At 42.4% G+C, this 19,998-nt stretch overlaps 1 protein-coding gene across 4 annotated transcripts in view; it reads right to left on the reverse strand.

Annotated features, from left to right (window-relative positions):
- PTPN4 (protein tyrosine phosphatase non-receptor type 4) overlaps positions 1-7,442 on the reverse strand; it is a 108,436-nt gene extending 100,994 nt beyond the window's left edge. For 3 of the 4 annotated variants that reach the window (XR_005257664.1, XM_038143636.1, XM_038143637.1), the window contains exon 1: positions 6,708-7,442. Coding sequence is in view for 3 of the 4 variants with exons in the window: in XM_038143636.1 (XP_037999564.1) it covers positions 6,708-6,720 (13 nt within the window). In the remaining variant the exon portion in view is untranslated. The remainder of the gene's footprint in view (positions 1-6,707) is intronic. The other variant, XM_038143634.1, reaches the window with a different exon arrangement.
- Between the last annotated feature and the right edge of the window lie 12,556 nt (positions 7,443-19,998).

Consider the following 19,998-nt stretch of genomic DNA (forward strand, 5'->3'; position numbering starts at 1 on the left):
CTCGTGTGTTTGTTCCACTGTAATGCAACTTCTGCATTTCAGTTTCTCCCTCCTGTGGTGGTGTGTGCCACGGTTATTGCAGCACAAACTTCATAACAGGTCGCGAGATTTGGGGACAATTAAAAAAAAGTATTTACCTCTCCTTTTTCATTATGTTTACCAAAACCCTACACACTTTAAATTATTGCAGGGCAGCTGTCCTTCTCCTCTTTCCTATCCCGACTTAAGACAAAGATACACCCCTTCAGTTTTAGAGGCAGACCTATTTCAGTCATTCAAAACCATCTTTACATAAATGCTACATCCTTCCAAATATTAAAGAGATCTGCTCTGTGGAAAGCAGGTGCACTTGGATGAGCTAACAGCCTGCACTGCCTCCTTACAGAGTCAACACACAAGCCTAAAACACAGTAAGTGGGGAATTACTTGTAGATTAGGATTCCCATCCATAGCCTCATTTGCACTCAAGTTCTAAAAACAGACTGTGGCATCAATCCTAACTGCAGCCTGCCTCCCAAAAAAAAGGGAAGAGCCTCTTCCAAGGGAAGTCTTAATAGCAGCTCACAGTTTGGAGGTTACAGGCCACAGATTTAAAACTCAAATGCCAAGTTGCATAAAATTTTATTTTTAAGCCAAACAAATTGATACACATCCCTTCTCCAAAAGTCAAGCTTTTCTAAATAGGGGCACTCTATAAACTCAGAAAAACGTTTTAAGAGCGGTACTGAGGCTCTATGCAGTTTAGACACACAATGCAAAACTGGCATATGCAGTGCACACACACAATTCGTATGGGAAAAAACAACTTACAATGCATCACTGGACATCAGCACTGGTCATCTTCAACCCCATTTACACATCAAAAGACAAAAATATGTCTCACTTTTTCAGATGACACTACAAGCTTGTTGCACGTATCAAGACAGACAAATGCAAAGTGACATATGTTAATTTTAACTCTCTCCAAAGCAAATTTTTCATGGGAAGACTGCAGGTTTGTTCCCCAAAAAACATCTCAGAATTCAGTGACCAGGCTAATAAAAACAAAACAAACCCAGTTTTATTGTGTGATCTTCCTCATAAATTGTTTTTTTTTAAAGCAAAAGCATTGAATCAAAGCTGTAAAATCTGAGAAGCATTTTTCTTTCGGTACCAAGAGAAATACATTACATTTTGGATTATTTTTTGTTCAGATCAGTTTTAAGAGCTTTAATTACAATTAACATGTTTTGCAACTTCATGGCCTAGGAAAATATAAGGGAAAACACCATCAAGAAATTCTCTCTTGGCCCGGAAAAAAACCTGTGCTAAGTTGGAATTTCAGAGAGTATTAATAGCAAAAACTGTTCTTCCACTGACTGGTATATTTTCCAGGTGCTCTTACTGACCATGTGGTAATTTTTCTACCTGAAGGAGAGGAATTAACAACATTTCCAGTTCTATTCAAGCCTGAACTAAGTATGAAGTTACTTCAGCACTGTATCTCTACTGGCACATACAAGAGAGCACAAGTTCTGGTGTGTCACACTTGAATTTCTCCTATGAAAAACACAGCTTTGCAGTGTTATCAAATCCATTTGTTGGACTCTTTTGCACATACCACTTTCCACTATGGCCAGAAAACACAGAAATCTCGCTTGTTAACCTTCTACAAGACAAAGTATGCCAGCACATCTCTGAGACAAAGGAGCCACAGCAGGCTCTTTTACCAGCTGCTGCATGGACAGCAATCTGCTGCAGATACAGTTTCAATTTCTGGTTTTAAACCTGACATAAAAAAATACAAACGACTTAACTAAGAATCATTTCCTTATCCAAGAAACCACCACTTACATAACTTTCATTGCACTCAATAATTGACACAAGTTTCAGAGCACTACTGATATACTTTTTTTCTCATTTCCATCTTTTGCAGCAGACAGAAAACATTCTTTGGAGGTTTGGTTGGTTGGGTGGGTTTTTGGGAGGGTGGGTGATCTGTACTTCAGAGATGTTGGTACACAAATGCAAAAAACTGGCCAAAGGACTCAGGAAAAGCTAAAATACACTCAACTGTCTTAAAAGTTAAAATGCTTTTGGAGACAAAATGAGGACCATTTGCTTAATCTAAGCACACCTAACAGCACAAAATCAAACCAATTAAAATTGTTACTCCTAGCAAACAGCAGAAAAGAGCTTACACTTGATTTTTTTCAATTAGCTTATTAAAACTATCAAGCAAAATAACATAAAAATCAATACCTTCAGACTTAAACTGGTGTTTCCCAAGAAAAAGCACCAGTCAGAACAAGGTTTTGACTAGCAGATATTTAGCAACTTTTAATTTAAAGTCCAAAACCCAGGTTAACAAGAGAACTGAATGCATCCTCCTTTAATCTTATCTACATTCTAATTTTAAAATATTTGAAATTCCAAGTATGAAAATACCAATCTCTAGCAGCACTACATTTGATTGTCATTTGAAGATCTGGGTTTCTGGTCATGCAGAATAAGTCAGTTATTATTCTCTAATCTAGTTACCCTGAAAAAGATAAGAAATACTCAGAAAGGCAATGTAAGAATGCACGTGCCATAAGAAGTGGATTGTCTATTTCTACCTCATCAATCTTGGGGTCAGACTGAAAATTGTGAAGTGGCAATGAAGAGCTCACTTCACACTCCAATCAGTGAAAATATTTCCCGGAGCATTCCTCATTACAGACCATAAATACTCATCATCAAAAGACTGTTTATTTTTAAATGGATATTAGCCATTTCCCCCTTCCTCATGTAACTGTAGAGATGGCAGTGTCTCATAAACCACACAAATGGAATTGCATTTATCATCCAATAGTCACAGTAAACTTGTCCAAGAGTAATTGCAGCGTGAGACAAAGTGGGGTGCCAAGAGAGGCCTAACTGCATCACCCTACCAGTCTTCGTTTGAAGGTGCATAAGCTGAGAAAGGAGAAGCTGGTTCAATTCTCACATTTCAAAGAGAAATTCATCAAGTTATGTTTGTCTGATCTACTGAGAATCTCTGTGGCCACCAGCTGTAACATTCTGTGGCATGTACTGGGACACTGCATACAACCAGCACAGACTTCAGTGTGCTGTTAACCAGATTCTTCTAACCTACACATCTGGACACTGAATTCTGGTATGTCAGCACGTCAATAAAACTTCTCTGAACACTTTAACTGCTATTAACTTGAAGTAATTTATTTTGTAAGTGGCAAACAGCAATAGTTTGCTAATTCTGGAATTCTCCAAATTAAAGATGGAGATTTTGAATACGTATAACACTATAATAATTATATATGTGCGTGTGTGTATATATATAGACTTAAAAGGAACTCCAAAATTTTAGAAATTAAAGGTTTTCAAAAGCCTAGGGAAAATTGTTTTTTTATGCTACTTCAGTGGATTACAAGTCCTGAAGGAAAAACAGCCGCTGTTCCCAAACAAGCATATATGAACAGCTGGTCCAGACAGCAAAGACCTGCTGTTGTATTACCAGCCCACTGCTGAGCTCCTTGGGTTTTGTCTCCTGCTCAGGCCATTTTCCCCTCCCTCTGCTCTTCCCCCTTCACATTTCCTTCTTGCCCCCATGAACAATTCCATATTATATACATACACAAACCATTTTTACAGTTATTTAGGTTGGAGGACATTAATACCCATGAGAATTTTTTCTGGGCATTTAATGAAAAGTGACAGCACCAAAGTGAAAGTGCTGTATTAAAAAAAAAAAAAAAGGCACAGTCAACCATCTGCTGAAAGATTCTCTTGTTTGACCATTTTTTAATTGGTGAGAATGGAAGTGAGGTGACACAGAAACAGCATGCGAAGGCATGGAATTCATATGATCTTGCACCAAATTCAAACCCAAATGGGGGGAGGGGAGGAGCAACAAAGCACAATCATGATGAATCAGAGGATCAAACTATTGGTAGTAAGAAGACCCAAGAAGACAAACCACAGAAATGTACTATTTATCAGTTTAGGAAAAATAGCCTAACATTGATTCCAACACCAAAAAAAGCCATGCACATATCTACTGCTTGTTTTAATTAAAGTTTTGACCAGTTGAAAAGTTGGAACCAGAATTTTCAATCCACTGTAATTTTAAGAAGACATTTACCCAACCCATTCACTACGTCCAAAGCCTAAACTGCCCCGAGCACGCTGTTCTTTCTCCCACATACAGGTGAGCTGATGGCTGACCCATCCTGGCGACCTTCCCCTCCAGCGTAACCTCCCCTCAGCTCTCGGTGTGCATCCCACTTTCTATACGTGCACACAAACCAAAGCACAAAACTCCCACGTACACTCAACAAAATCCTTACAAAGTAACAACCATAAATAATGGCCCAGTGAAATGGAGCCCCCAGATGCTGCTCAGGACCTTTCAGTAGTGCTGTTACAATATGAAAGCAATCTTTTAGAAGTCCCTTTATCGCCAGTAATCACGTCACACACTACTGTACGAGGCTGCCAGCCCTGGAGCTCTGCATGCCCAGAAGCCCCTCTGACAGCACACAAACACAACCAAACATTCACACACAGCAAATGCCCTCGACAAACACAGGCCTGATGTCTACCGAACCGATGCTGGAGCTCAAGTCCCTGCAGCAACTTCTGTGCAGGTGGATCCCTCTGCCCAAAGAGGGGCCACTACAGGACCTGAGCCAAAATGATGTACCCTGAGTATTAACTCACCATATATTTCAAATATGCTAATGGCAGTGACATGTCAAGAGTACTACACGAACCCTGCTCATTAACACAGAGCTTATCCACTCCACAGAGCCATTAGCATTACTTCTAAGATTACAAGATTTTGGGTTTTATTCATGCTTTAAAAATATGGCTGCTAACAATTATTTCATTCTAGTCACAGAAAAACAGTATCGGCTGAACTTTCCTGCTACTACGGTGTAAGTGTACCCAGCCCTGAAAGTATTTTTAGCAAGGGTGTCCAATCAATACTGTTATGTAGAACCTAAATTAGACATTAACAGGACATGAGGGTTGTAAAGCATGGCAACAAACAATACACTCCACGGACAATTTTGCTGAACAAGAAGTAACCATCAAAGTAAACTCTAAACAGGTAAATCTGATTCCAAGCAAATTTAGCTGCAAGCATAAGGAAAACATACTGAAAAGTAAAATTATTTAATACATTTCTGCTTGTGAGGAAAATGCAATTGTATTTCAATGTTTAATCTGACTTTGAAAAACTAAAATTAAAAACACACACAATCTAAAAATACAAAGAAACTGTAATGACAAAAAAGTTAAAGCAAAAAAAAAATCGGACCAACAGTACATTTCTGAGTTTATAAAGTATAAACTTGCCTGGGAAACGTATTGACACACATGTACATATCTGTAAGCTTATCACCCACAATCATATTTTATCAACATGGTGCAAGCCAGAGTCATGCCAATATGTAAAAACAACTTTTTAGGTCAGTGAAGCAAGAAACCCATTGTCAAGAAAATGGCATCCGTAAGATTACAATACTAAATATATTATGTTCAAGCAATGAACTGGAAAACTTTCCTACAATATACATATCTAATAAAAAATGGGTTTACCAATTCTAATGTAACTCATCCCTGTATTCCTGCAACGCACATTTACAATGTGACGAGCACACAGCGTCTGCATGCCTGGGAACACGTCGGTGGCTCCCAACATTACAGAGCACTTATTTGCCAAAACAAGCAGGCAAACGTGCACTCACAAAACCCCCTTGCCACTGAACTCTTGAGTTTAGCTCAGGGCAAGAGAAATGCCCCGTGGGTGAGCAAATGTACGTGCACACTGCAGTCTAACTATTATTCTTCAGCTGAGATCCATTAGCACTTCTGTAATACACAAGTCACACAAATATTTTCTATCTCACAGTTCAAAAAATTGTAACAGCTTGGCCACACTGAAGTCCTGGACGGGTGTAAATAACAGCATAAAGTTCGTTCACGTGTATTTTACATCTGAACGATGTATATCCTTCGAACAGACCAGAGGTGGGAACATCTCACGTACACTGGCAGCGATCTAGTTTGAGCTACATGCTCTTGAAGATTTTTGAAAGGAAAAAGACGTTATGCCTCTTCCAGCCGGTGCTGCAATAGCATGCACGAGTTAACCCATCATCAGGTACACGAAAAGCCTCTGTCGCATATAGACACAGCGATTATACAAGCCTTCTGCTCGAGGGAGACACTAAAAATGTACCAGAGGAATGCAACGACAGCACTCAAACCTATTTTCCCTACCCATAACCAGGGCAACGCGCACATGTGCCTAGAAAGCACAGGATCGCAAAGTTTTTTATTAAACACGCTGAAATAAAAATCCGTGTCAGGCGTTCGGCGGAGTTCACTGCATTTTAGAGACCCCGACCTGCCCCCGCAACTCGTTCCCCTCGAGGCTATTTACGGCCCCCCCCAGCTCCGCACAGCCCCCACACCCCGTTCGCCAGAGGGGAGCCGGCTCTCCTGTTTTTTCGGAGAGGCGAACCGGAGGCAGAGCGCACACACAACCCCCCCCCACAAAAGGGCTCAGGGCTGAGTCGCTCTCCGCCCGCGGCGACCTGAGCGCCAAGTTGCGGGAGGGGGAGCGGGGGGGTGGTTACAGCATGGGGACGACGCGGCTCGCAGCACCCCTCGTCCCCCCAGCCCGGAGCCCCGAGCGCGCCGGCGGCCGCCTTTACCTTCATGTAACATCCACGTCCTGGTTCCAGCTGGAGCGGGGAGCGCGGAGCAAAGAGGCGCGGGGGCTGCGCGCTCGCGCCGCTGCCGCCCCGCGCGACCCCCAACCCGCCTCCGCGGGCGCGCGCTCGGGCACGCGCGCCGCAGACGCTCGGGCACGCGCAGCGCCCGCACCCCCCGCGGGATCGGGATCGAGAGCGGGAGCGGAGGCGCCGCTCGCCGCGCCCCCCCTCAGTCTCAGTCTTCCCGCAGCGCCCGCCCGAGCCGCAGCCTCGGGAGCAGCGACGGCAGCCGCCCCGCGCCCCGCCGCAGCGGCGAGCGCCGCATCGTACTGCAGCGACTGGGCCCAGGGAGCGGGGGAAGGAGAGGGAAAAAGAGCTAGGGGAGAAGAGGACGGAGGAGCCCCGGGGGGAAGGCGGAGGACACCCCCACCCTCCGGCCTCTCCTTCCCCCCCTCTCCTCACAGCGACCGGCCGGAGGAGCCTCACGGGGCGCGGCACAGCCTCGCACGGACCGGCGGCTGCCCCGCGTGCAGCCCCGGCCGGGAGGCAAAGGGGACCGGGGGGAGGTGGAGCGCCGGGGCGCTGCGGAGGCGCCTTCCCTGCCGGCGAGCGAGCGAGCGCCCGTGGGGGAGGAGGGAGGAGGATCTGCAGCCTCCTCCCCTCATCGCCGCCCTCCTGCCCGCCTCACGCGGGCAGCATAGCAACCAACATGGCGGCTGCGCAGTCGCCCGGCGGAGGGCGGGAGGCGGCCCCCGAGAGCTCGCGAGAGCGGGCGAGCGCCGTGCTCTCCTTTTTATTGGTCCGTCGTGTGTCCGTAAAAGGGAGGGGGCAGGACCGGGTGTGCAGCTGGCAGTCTGATTGGCTAAGTTTACCACGGCTGAAGGCGGCGGTGAGCTCGGATTGGCCAGCTAAGCCGTCACTCTCAGCTGCAGCGGCGCACTGGGACGGGCGGCCCTCAGCGGCGCTCGGTGCCTCGGCTTGGCTCCCGCCGCCGTCCCGCCGCCTTCCCCTCGCCCGGGGAACGGGGTCCCGCTGAGCGGGGTTGTGCCCGTGGGAGCCGCAGGCTGCTCTTCTGACCCGCGCCGTTCCAAGGGGAAAATGAGCCACAGTGCAGCAGTGGGGGTGTCTTAATGTCGTAACCCTCCGTCTTGGTCACATGGCTGCCCAGCCTCACCCTGCAAATGTCCCAGGGGATCAGTACTGCCTGTGGGTCCTTGCCGGAGCTTTCCAGAGTGTGAGGTGTACTGTGCCTCCTGGCCACATAAAGATTTTCATATGTGGCCCATGGGAAGGTTTGCGTTCAAAGACGTGGTTTAACACAACCCGGTCCTTTGATGTACTTACATTGGCTATTAAAGGGTTTGGTTAAAAATGTCTTTAATGTCCACTTATTAAAATCCAACCTCTCACAACAAGCCCTTTACCTAGTAACCGACACATAGAATATATAGAATCATTTAGGCTGGGAAAGACCCTTAAGATTACTGAGTCCAATGTTTGGGAATGAGTTCTTGGATTTCACAATTAAATTCCTAACCATAGCAAGATGTGGAGTAATACTTAAAGAGTTTGCATGTTCTCTTCTAATTAGGAAGCTTTCTAAAATCTCATTCGTTTGATGTTTGCAAACCTTACATTTTCAGCCTAAATTGTTCTTGTGCCAGTTTTGTTCTTTTGCTTAAATAGTCCTTCCCTCTTAGCAGTGTTTTCCCTCAATTACTTTTAATAAAGCAGTCGTACCCCCTCCATGTTAATGGGCTAAATAATCCAAGGACTTGTAACCTCTCCCATTTCCTTAGTGAGTATTAGGGTATACAGGATACTCTACATGACTTCTTTCAGGAACAAGTTGAATCAGGATAAGAAGACTGAACTTGGGGAAAGCAGTCAAGCAGAAATTTCAGATCACAATCTCTGGAACACTTTTAAATAATAGACTTCTTAATGAGTAGAAAACAGTTATAAATTGTAAAATTACATTTTACTTTCAAAAGTCTAAAAGATGACAGAGCTTGAAATGTGAACGATTCATTCCTCTGGATTGAACAATTCCTAAACTGATGATTTCATAAAGCCCCAAAATAATACACACAGCATCAGTAATGCCATTCCTTGTTGCATTCCTGTTCCTCCAGCTCTTCCTGAACATCTCTGTAGTTACATTGACAGACTGATTGTGGTGCAAGTAGAGACATCCAGCAACTGTATTCTGCATTTGTGAGCTGCTGCCAGCCTCTCGAGCAGGGCTTATGTTCTTCTGTGCATTAAAGGCATCCTTGGCTGCACAGTTGTCTTGGTTTCCTGATAATTCTCTTTCAGTTCATGTCAAATTTAGTCACAAATTGCACACATACATTTCATTCCATTTGCACTTAAGATTCCAATTCTGCCTCTCACGTTTTCATATAATTTTCTTGTGCATGGTTTGTGTCAAAGATACAGTTACGTTCAATCTGAGAAGAACAATAATTAATACATTGCTTTCAACAGAGTGTGTGATGGAGGAGCAACCCAAACCACTCCACGTGGTGAATGTAGAACTACACAACATCATTTTGGCAAATGCAACCTTGCAGTGTTACAAAGGGATTTGTTTTGTTGATCTAACACAAAATTGGTGATACATTCAGATATTATATGTGCATTCCAAAGTTAATTCCTTGCAATACATTGTCTTTTCTGCATTTTGTTGTTTACAGAAGACTTGATTCAAAGCCCTTAATCAAGGCAGTGGAAGATTCCCACCATGTGCAGAGTACTTCAGGTCAGGCCTACGTTGCAAGAGCACTAAACAGATATTGAGACAAAGTTCTCCAGCTTACAACAGCAATGGAGCAAAATTGCACAGCAGAATGTTTGAGTGCAGATACTGCTCAGACGAATTCAGCAACAAACTTACTTTGCAGAATTCTGAGTTACATGTTATATACCCTGAGCAATCACTTCCCAAAATTATGAATGAAAGAGAGAAAGCAAACTGAAATGTCACTTTGTCATAATTTACTCAAAAGAGCACATTCTCAAAAATGTAAAAAGTGCATTCAGCTCAATTCTCTTCCTAGACCATGGCTCTTTCCTATAACAGAAAGTTTCTGGCTGTTTTCTGCCTGTGTACATAAGCAATGGAAGCTGCATTTTGTGAAAATATTTTGCATCGCAAGAGTTTAATTTTCAGACCAGCATGTGGGGATTTATCTGTACTCTGTTGATGCATTTTGGGGAGGATATGTTATCTCACAGCTTGTCGTGTCCTGCTGGTAAAACACCACTATCTTAAACTGTTTTGTACAAGTTAAACCTCTTGTGTAAATATAGAAGCAAACAAAAGCTTCTCCTTTACCTAACAGACCTGTGGTATGTGTTTGTGCCAACAACCTTATTACTCATGCAAGACCTGCCAACCAAGCTGTGATTAATTTATGTGAGAAAACTGTATATTAAAAATGTGAATGGGATTTTAAGCCTCTCACTGAAATACATGCAAACTGCTTTGTGGCCCAGAAGACCTACTTTAAACACTGCATTAAAGCAATTCAAGATAAATTACTCTCACCACAGGTGGAGTTTAGCTGTGAAAAGAGGAGACAAGGCAGTTAATCTTAACGCTAAGCTTGATCAAGCATAACGTATGTTTATTAGCAGATACATTTTCTATAAAGTAAGGTCCTAATTCAGCAAAGCCCTTAGAACATACACACGCTACTCAGGGAACAACCTTAAAGCTGGCCAAATCCCACGTGGGCAGTGCCACTGCTCAGCATTAATGGCAGAGAAGTTTGTGCTGCAGCATGGCTTTGGGATCACTGTTACTATATCCATAGTGCATGGTATGGACATAAATACTGAACATGAGTGTTCAGCAATGTCCTAAGCTATGGGGACAGAAGAATTTTGCTGCTTGGGACAGGGATTCACTTTCTCTTTAAGTCTGTGCAATACCTGGTGCCATAGGGCTCCTCAGCACTAATTGTTAGAATACTGCAAAATAGGAGTTTGTGGTAGTAAGTTTGTTGTAGCTATTATCCAGTCTGGAGGCTGGTTGTATTTCTTTTATAAATACATATTATAGATAATGCTCAGAAATGCACTGAAACTGAAAGATAATGGAAACATCAGTACTTACAGTTTCTGGACCATGTTTCACCAAGTCCTTTCTTTCTCCAGCCAGCCTTTGACAAACTTCTTTGTTTTTAATGCACATCAAAGTACCATACCACAAGGTTGAATTTCTAGATACCCACTGCAAACAGCCGAGTGATTTTGTGAAGTCCACTTGTGCATTTACTCGTGGAACACTGTTATTTTCTGCTTCTGTCCAAAAGTAGAAGCATAAACACTGGCAAATAGCATGAACTGGCAAGACAAAACCATAATAAACCAGGTAAAAAAAATCTTTTGAAGCATAAATATTTTTTTTTCCCGAACACATCAAGAACAGATCTGCTAGAGAATGTGAAGAACTGGCAGGCAACAGAGATGTAACAGAAGCATTCAGGGAAAACAGGAGAAAATGAAGTACTTTTTTCTGTCACTGTTCTTTTTTGCAGAATTTGAGGTGATTGCTACAACAAAACCTTTTTTAGGGGCATGGTCAGAAAAAACGTATGTGCAAAACTGAGTGTCTGTGGTTTTGGAGCCTGTCAGTAAACTGTACAGTACCTGCCTGCCAGGACAATGTATTTTTCACCCCAGGGTTTAAAAGGAGTTTGGATCTGAAATCGCCAAATTATTAACTGTGCTTTGTAATTTATGGTTTGGAGTGAACCCAGCTCTGGAATAATAGAAATTTTTAGACAAGACTTTAGAGAAAACAGAAATGACAGCCCAGTCAGTCTAACACACGGCTCATCACCATGTAATGAGAAGAAGCAGAAACTGCAAACCTGGTTAAAAATGTCAGCAAAGTCAGCAAATATTGATAAAGAGGAGCTGGCTTATGCAGGCTTTGTATAAATACTGGGACTCTGGAGTCGTCAGCCTAATCAACTCCCTGTTGGAAGAAGACCAAGTTTGTACCAGCTTCTGCTATCTTCTTCCACCTCTCCTCCACCCAGCCTGCTTTTACTCTCAGTCAAATAGCCACAGAAAGGAAATCCAAATGTGTGGCACTCGAGGAGACAGAGCATGTATGGGGTGTCTTCCCAGTCTGACCCAGAAAGGAGCTATGGACATGATGTGAAGAACATTTAACATGCAGCCTGGATGAAGCAACCACATATGAAGATTTCCCCAAACAGTTTTACAAAGCCCAGGGGCCGAGCTCTCTGTGTAATTGGTAACTGCTTCAAAGGGAAGATGGATGGGTAAATGATCACAAAGGGAGTAACCAGTGAGATTCCAAATGCACCTGAGCTTTACAACAGGTTCACAAGTGGTAAGTGAAACAGGATTGGACAGTGTTTTCTAGGGATTCACAATTATTCAGGAAAATGAAAACCAAAAAAAACCACCATAATGGTAGAGATGGAGCAGGTGATAAAATAGCAGCTAAAATGCAACAATCAGATGCCAATGAAAGGAAAACAAAAATACTTGTGCAACATAGTAGGTTCTAATTAGTTCATATCAGTCAGCAAAGACATTTTGGAGTCACTATGGATAAGTTTTCTGAAATTGTTATCTCAGTGCTCAGAGAGGCAGTTTGGACTGATAAGGATAGAAGAGAATGAAAAATCAACAATAAAACAAAATGCTACTGTATAAATCTTCAGGAATTGTGTTCTTTCCTTTAATACAAGACAAAATTCTGCCCATAGCATCTTGACACGTGGTAGCATCTTAAGCATTGGAAAAACATGAAAAAACAGGAAAAAGAGTGACCAGATTGATCAGAAAGATGGAATACCTTCAGATGGAAGGTCGAAAGAAAGATGGAAAGATGGAAAAAAAGACAGATCAATTACTCTGAACTACTAAGGAAATAGATGGGAAATGGCAGATGTAATACAGGTATCAAAAATCAAGTCTGACAAGGGAAAGGTGAACAGGGAACAATTACTCATTTCTTACGAGAACAACGATGAATCTAATAATATTTTTTTCAAATGGAAGTGTAAAAAAAGCAAAAGGAAGTACTATTTAAACAACATCTGCTTAATTTGGATAATTCATCATCATGAGATCTTTTAGATGCCAAAAATACTTAGGGCTGCAAGAAGTTCCTAGACAAATTTATAGAAAACCAGGCTGCTTTGCAGAGAAATGGAGAGAGCCTCCAATTCCATCCTTAGAAAATCAGAGGTTGAACTGGTAAATAGGAAGAAAAATTAACCTGTAACTGCTCTCTCCTTATATTTCCACTGTAGGGAACTGCAGGGCACCAGGTTACCTGGACTTTTGGTCCGACTATGGTCAGCCTTTCTTATATTGCAGCTGCAGCAGAAAGATGTCCCCACCTCAAACCTCTTGCTTCCTGTCATATCCTGTGGGGACTGAACCTGAGAAATCCCAGTAAAACATTTAAATCCATGGAACATCTAATGAACATTTTTAGAACTTTAAAAGGGATTTAATCAACATTTTAAGATGAGATCCAGTGATCTTAATTTAGCAAACCAGTTGCATAGATACAAAGCCAAAAATGATGGTTTAGTTAGACCTTCAGACTTAGCCCAAAGAACCTCACCCAGTAATTTCTGCAACAGGCCTATAACTTTGGTTTGAGCTGTGTTGCATGTTTTAAAATAGTATTTTTTTTCTTTCTCTAAGTCCATCATTAGCAACCCAGCACTGACAACTGTCACTAAAGACTTCTGGATTTGGAACTCTTCAGAAAATTTCTGGAGTATTTGGGAGGAGAGAAACATACATGCAAAAAGCAGAGTACAAGTGGGCTTCATTTGTGTGGAATTGGTTCAATCCTACTATTGATTTATTTCTACAGTGGTAAAAATAAATTGAAGTAATATTTGAAATGAGCAGCTGACACATACAGGTTTCATCTCCACAGGCTTTATTTTATTTTTCCCTAACTTTACGTTGATATTTATTTGACTGAATTGTAGGTAACTATGCAGAAAGTAGTTTTCTTTCATAGCTGAAAGTCAGATAGCACTGGTTCTAATAAGAATGATGTAAGTGCACAGGTTGCTGTGTTTTGTACTCAATGCTATTTACATTTCTGTTGCTAAGATCCCTGAGTGAATGCCACAGCACTTTATTCGCTTAAGGTGACAGCAACTTGTGTAGATAAGCAGTGCACACTGTACATCGGTAAAGAAGTTGCTCAAGTTGGTTTGGCTTCCTTGATCTACAAGACAAACACTGGAATAAGCTCACGCTGTCAGATTGGCAGTTTCATATTTCAGCCCTGTTTCCAGTACAACATCAGGAAACCTTTTGAAAAATACCAGTACATATAGAAGAAGAGAGGAGAAAATGGCCTCTCTGTCATCCCTTCCCATTTTTATTTTTTCCTGAGGATTTAAAAAAAATATTGTAGTGCTTGGTTACTTCAGCCTTTCCCAGGCTTCTTTATAAAAGTTTGCACAGAACTCCTCACTCATGTGAGACCCAGTGGAGACCGTGTGTCACCTCTCACTGCACCACAGTTTCACAGTTGTGGTTTTGAGGTCGGCATTGTCTGCCAACAGCCGGCAGCAGTGCAGGGCTTTTCCCCCGCTGGCAAAACATAGCCAGAAATGCAACCCCAGTCCTGAAAATGTCTTTCTCCATTGCAGTATAACATGACACGTTTCCAAAGTAAGTGTTCTTTATAAGTATTTCTGAAGGGAAAAATAAAAGAGCATTTATTGACTGTTGTGGTTTGCTCTGACCTTGAATTAAGAGTGTGGTACAGAAAACTGTCAAATTTGGCCTGTCCTAAGAAAAAGACAAAGATGGCACAGCAGCAACTCAGCTGAACAAAACATGTGCAAAATACTTCCTAGTACACTCACATTTGGCCTCCTGCAAAAAAAAAATTGCCAAGACAGATTTTTTGACCGGTTAAGTTCTTCCAGGAATTGTACAACCTGTTCTTTATTTTTGATTCATAGAATGTTCACTTTCTGGCTTCCTGAAGTGGTTCCAAAGTTCATGTCATAAGCAGAAAAAATTTTAGAAAGCTTGGACTGATTGTGTAGAAATTAGCCAGACTAATTATAATAAAAAAGCATCAACATTTACAGAAAATTCAGCTCCCTGCATTTTCTAATCAGGCAGAAAAATATTTTCAGATCAAGAATGTTAAATGTTGTATATGTTCCTTTTTATTTAAAAATATTTTTACCCTAAAAATAGTATGGAGGGAGTGTACCAGATGACATCTGAAACTTTAAGCAAAGACAAGAGGACCAGAGAGCCAGCAGGAGTTTTCAAACTATTTGCCATTTGGTGAATAGAACCCTGGAAAGATGCTTTCACAGACACAAAAGTGGCTTCTGGGTTACCAGAGAAGATAAGAAAAGAGATGCCAGTAAAGGGTGAGTTGGCAACCCTATGGACTGACAACATTGAAACCAAAAAAGCACAGTATTGCTCTTACACCACTGCTCTACCTGCACCTTCCTTACTCAACCCCAAAGGGACCACACACGGAGGACAGGATCTCTCAGTGCTTCATGCCTCTGGTGACACCACCACCAAGGCTAGCATTTATTTGCACATTGAATGTGGCTTTTATCTGATCTATAGCAGGTTTGTAATGTTACCCACAGCTCATAAAATTTGCTTGTTATCTAAGAATCTTAGCTTTCATGTGCTAGTGTTACCAACAGCCATGGTACTGATGATGAGTGATAATGATGATGTTTCTAGTCACAATAGTTGTGGGGACTTGGAAACATGGAAGTTCAGAAAGTGAGGAAAAAACCCAAAGAACAACAGAATGAAAATTAAAATTCATCTATATTATTTCACAATCTTGGAAACAAACTCTTTTTTGAGTGCTTGCCTTTACCAGTAATGTTGTTACTGATACTCCCAAGTCACCTCTAAGACAGTAGAAGATGTGCTTGTATTCCTCTCTGTAAAAAGGTAAAAACCTGGAGCTCTTTCTCTCCAGCTCCAGGCTCAGCAGTCACTGGACTGCAGTGAGAGGGGTTTTTTTGATGATGTCTGCTGCCATTTCTTAACTACTCAAAAACCAGGATAGTTACCCTCATTGCAGTGAACTTGTTCTGGGATCACGGGACAGGACCCCCAGCAGTTCAGAGGAGTAGGAAAACATCAAGTAATGAATGAGGGCCTGGACTGAGATTAGGACAGAGCTGAAAGGCACTTTAGGAGATGACCTGGGAGGCATTTTGGAAAACAACTGGGCAGTCCCACTGCGTGCAGGCAGCACTATCAGCTCTACTCTTTCCACCAAGGTAGGAAAACAGGAATCCCCCCTACTTTCCACCTTCCAGTATGCTCTTGGGGATAAAGGAGTGAGCAGATCTGATCTTTCTTGCTTCCAAGATTTAGTAAGGACAAATGCAGAATGGGGAACCCTTGAGTTGGCTGCCTGTTGGTTAGTGCCACAAGGCTAATGCAGATTCTTCTGTAATTGCTTGCTACACATATGTGGCAACATACAGAGGCCTCATGAATTGCAAAGAAATTGTATCTCAGATAATTTTGGATTAATCATAGTTTTCTCTAGAGGTGCTGTTAATGAGGGACATACCCTCTACTTCATATTCCTGCCCAAGGCAGCACATTTCCATGCCATATCATGACAAACTGGCTCTACAAAGCCATCATTAATTTCATAGCTGTCTACCCCCTCTAACAGTGGAGGACTCTCCACTATGAACTGTGCCTAGAGGCAGACTCTGGTGTATGGATTTGTGCTTCTTTGTTCACCTCCCCATAAAATACTAAAGATTTTATGCACTTGAAAAGTCGCAATAAAGTTTAAAGAAAATAATTATAAAACAAGCCTTCTATTCTTTATCTGTTAAGCTCACAGTTATTGAAAATTAAGATTTCTTCTCTTTTACCATGGATATGCTACTCTAATTTGTTTATAAACAGAATATTATAATGACATTCAAAATTATATTAAAAATGTCACACTAAGCTTTTTTTCTGCTGTTAAGTAATTACACAGAGGAGCCCATTTTTCAGGACCTGCTGAGATTTGGTATGTCTCAAAAGCTAAGCCCTTGAATCCCAGATTAAATATGCAAAGGCAGCGGGAACAATTACTGCTTTGCTTGTGCATTCACAACTTCCCTGAGCCCTGCAAGGTCTGGCTGCACCACGGGTCCTGGACCAGTCCTGAGCCAAGTCCCCTGTGAGCCAGATTTGGCTGTGGTGTTTCAAGTGTGACCAGCTGCTGTGTCAGTGCTGCAGCAACACTGACATCGTTTGGGTTGTGCAAGGGCTAAGTCAGGACAAAATTTGGGGAACAGCAGCTCCGGCTCTGTAGTTTAATTGGAGACAGTATTAGCATGAACTCAAAAGACACAAAACTGACTAAGCCAGGACAGAAACATTATTACTGCAGAAAAAGCAAATTTAAACTAAGTAGGGAAGTTTCTAAAGGACACTTTGCCTTCATAGCAATTGTGTATCTCAGACACAGAGACTCTCCTGCGCTGAATTCAGGCCAGTGATACCATCCTGCTCTGCCTGGATTAGAAGCCTTGCACTGTATGCAGTTAACTGCAGCCACTTTGCAGAAGCCCTCAAAGTGTTCCACTGAATGATTTGCGGGAGTATTCTCAGTATTCCCCTCCCCAAAAGGGCATGCTTTCATCCCCACTGTGCACCAGGGTTAATGGCACTGTTCTGCTTTGCATTTTTTCTGTTATTTACCCTTTCTCCACTAGATGCTACACTGAGACCATCAAACATTTATTGAGTCAAATAACATAAATTTGAAGACTTAGCGCAGAATAGTGTGTTTAAAACAAAACCGTGACAGCATTGCTCTGTGTGGTGTGAGGGTGAGACTCGTGCATTTCACATTGGAGTAACTGCTCCGACTTCATCAGAGCTTCTTACTTGGCACTGCATGAAAGAGGGATAAAGCAAGTTTGTGTTTCCTGGCATTATTATTCATATGCAGTTGTATCAAGAAATTACCTAAATGTGTGAAATGGTTCACTGAGAGTGCCACAAAATCTAAAATTAACCAAATAATATATGTCAATACAAGGAGCTAGTCCTTTTTTCTCTTTATATCTTAGAAATTCAAAATCGCACGCTGAGCTGGAAAAATACACTAGATTATATTTTTATGAAGCTTCTTCAAATAATATCACAGATACACATTACTTTTCTTGATGTTATGCAAGCCTTTGAGCCAGGCAGCTGGGGAAGTGCTGTGCAGTGTGGCTCCCACAGAGCCTGCCAGCCTGGTTTTAGCTTGTGCATTGTGCAACACCTTCTGGTAAACAACCTGAGATCCTCTTACCTCTCAGTGCAGGCAGGCCCAACCCAGCACTGCTGCAGAGCCTTTCTCATGTGACAAGTTTATTGGATAAATGTGTTCCAGCCTGTTTTGGAGGCTCTGCTTGGACAAAGCGAAGTGAAGGTCAGAGACTGTTTCAGCTAATTAAGGTCTTCAGGGCTGTGTCTCTATCAGGTTACCCCCCATTCCTGAAGGTCTGCTTATTATATGCCACACTATTCAGAAATGTGCTGTGTGTTATAACCCAATTAGCAGCACCTTTATTGTTTCAAGAAAGGGGTAAATGTAATTTGGGAAAACTGCAATATGACCTGGTTAAGGTACAGCATCAGTGATATACTTCCAGCAAAAATCAAAACACAGCTTCAAAACCCTGCTATGTTGGCCTGTCTTGCTCATGACATGTTTTAATTTGCTTATCTGGTCTTAATCTGGGAAGAGAACTAGAATATAAAAGAATGGTTTGTTGAAGCTCAACAGGGCCTCATAGCAGTCAATATATACTGTTCAGGAATATAATCTGCTGCTGATGTGATGAGGTTCAAAATATAAATTATATACATCAGCTGAGGATCTAGGCCACATGCTCAGCAAACTGGGCCCTGGCCTCCTTATTGACCATTCACAAGCTCATCTTCAGATTAGTATAGAGAAAGGTGGATTAAGAGCATGGCGAGGGGGAATCTCCTTTTTTGTTTTTCCTTTCTTCCTGTAGACATGGTTAGGCTTAGATCAGTTTAGCCGGTGGCAAGATGCAGCATTGTTCTAAGCTATGGACTCTTGACAGTGTTTCAGGCCAGAGGTTTCATTTTGGCAGAATTTCATGTAATTCTCTGCAGCAGGGAGTAAGAGTCAAGGTTAGGAGTAAAAGCCACAGATTTACAAAGAAGAGCCCTAAATATTTTTACATTGCAGTGGTTATACCGAGAAGCTACTAAAAATATTAAAAATAAATTATTAAAAGTACTTAAAATAAATGCTTGTCCTCTGGTAATTAACTTACTTACTATTTACTCCATCTGAAGAGTTAAAAACAAGCACAAAGCTTAGCCTCAAAGTAAGTCATAATTCTCTGAAAAATCAGACATAAGGTCATGACCTAAATGAAATAGAGTTTGCTTCATAATGATCCTGGGAAGGAAGGGATCGGCCACTGGTAGGGAATCAGCATGTCAAAGGGAATTGTAAATGGGAGCTTTGCAGAGCGTTCATCTCTTCCAGATGGGTTCATCTCCAGCTCAGGTCAGTATTGATTGAAAACTGTTACTCTGCACAGTCTGTTCAGTGCCCAGTGACTCTGGGAATTGAATCATGTTCCCAGCAGACAAGCAGTTGCATCGCGTAAAACCACCACTAGACCTGAAATTAATTTCTAATTTTGCTGGCAGCCTTCCAACAGAGAGGTCAGGCTGAGGAGCAGCAGTAAGGATGAGAATTCCTCCTGGCAGAGCTGGAGGGATATGGGGGGCACAGACCACAGGGAAGGGTGGATGAGGCAGGGCAGCAGCAGATTTGCACTTCTGCCGTTCAGGCAGGGACTTTCTGATGCTGGTGGAGCAGCACGTTCAAGGGCTGCTCCCAGGTCTCCCCTGTGAGAGGTGGTTCATGGCAAGAGAACAGGCCAGAGAGAGATCATCACAGGCAGACATGAGAACCAGCAAGGCCGGGCAGCCTCTCCCATGGCCCTGCCAAGCACCTCTGCAAAGGTGCTGGTAACTCTAGGCAGGACCACACAGGTGACTCCATGGAGTCAGACCAACAGAGGCAGAGTGACAAGGCGTGACTTAGAGAACTCATTTGGTGGCATGTTATTGCCAGTGGGGGAGCTAGGAGGAATACAAATTTGATAGGGTACTACAAAAGTCTAAGTGATCTCATGTGTGCAGATAAATATTGCTCTTTATCTGCCTGTACTAGGGAAGAAAGCAAAAATACCCCTGTGTTTCT

Source organism: Motacilla alba, chromosome 7, assembly GCF_015832195.1.
Source record: "Motacilla alba alba isolate MOTALB_02 chromosome 7, Motacilla_alba_V1.0_pri, whole genome shotgun sequence".
NCBI classification, from domain to species: domain Eukaryota; kingdom Metazoa; phylum Chordata; class Aves; order Passeriformes; family Motacillidae; genus Motacilla; species Motacilla alba.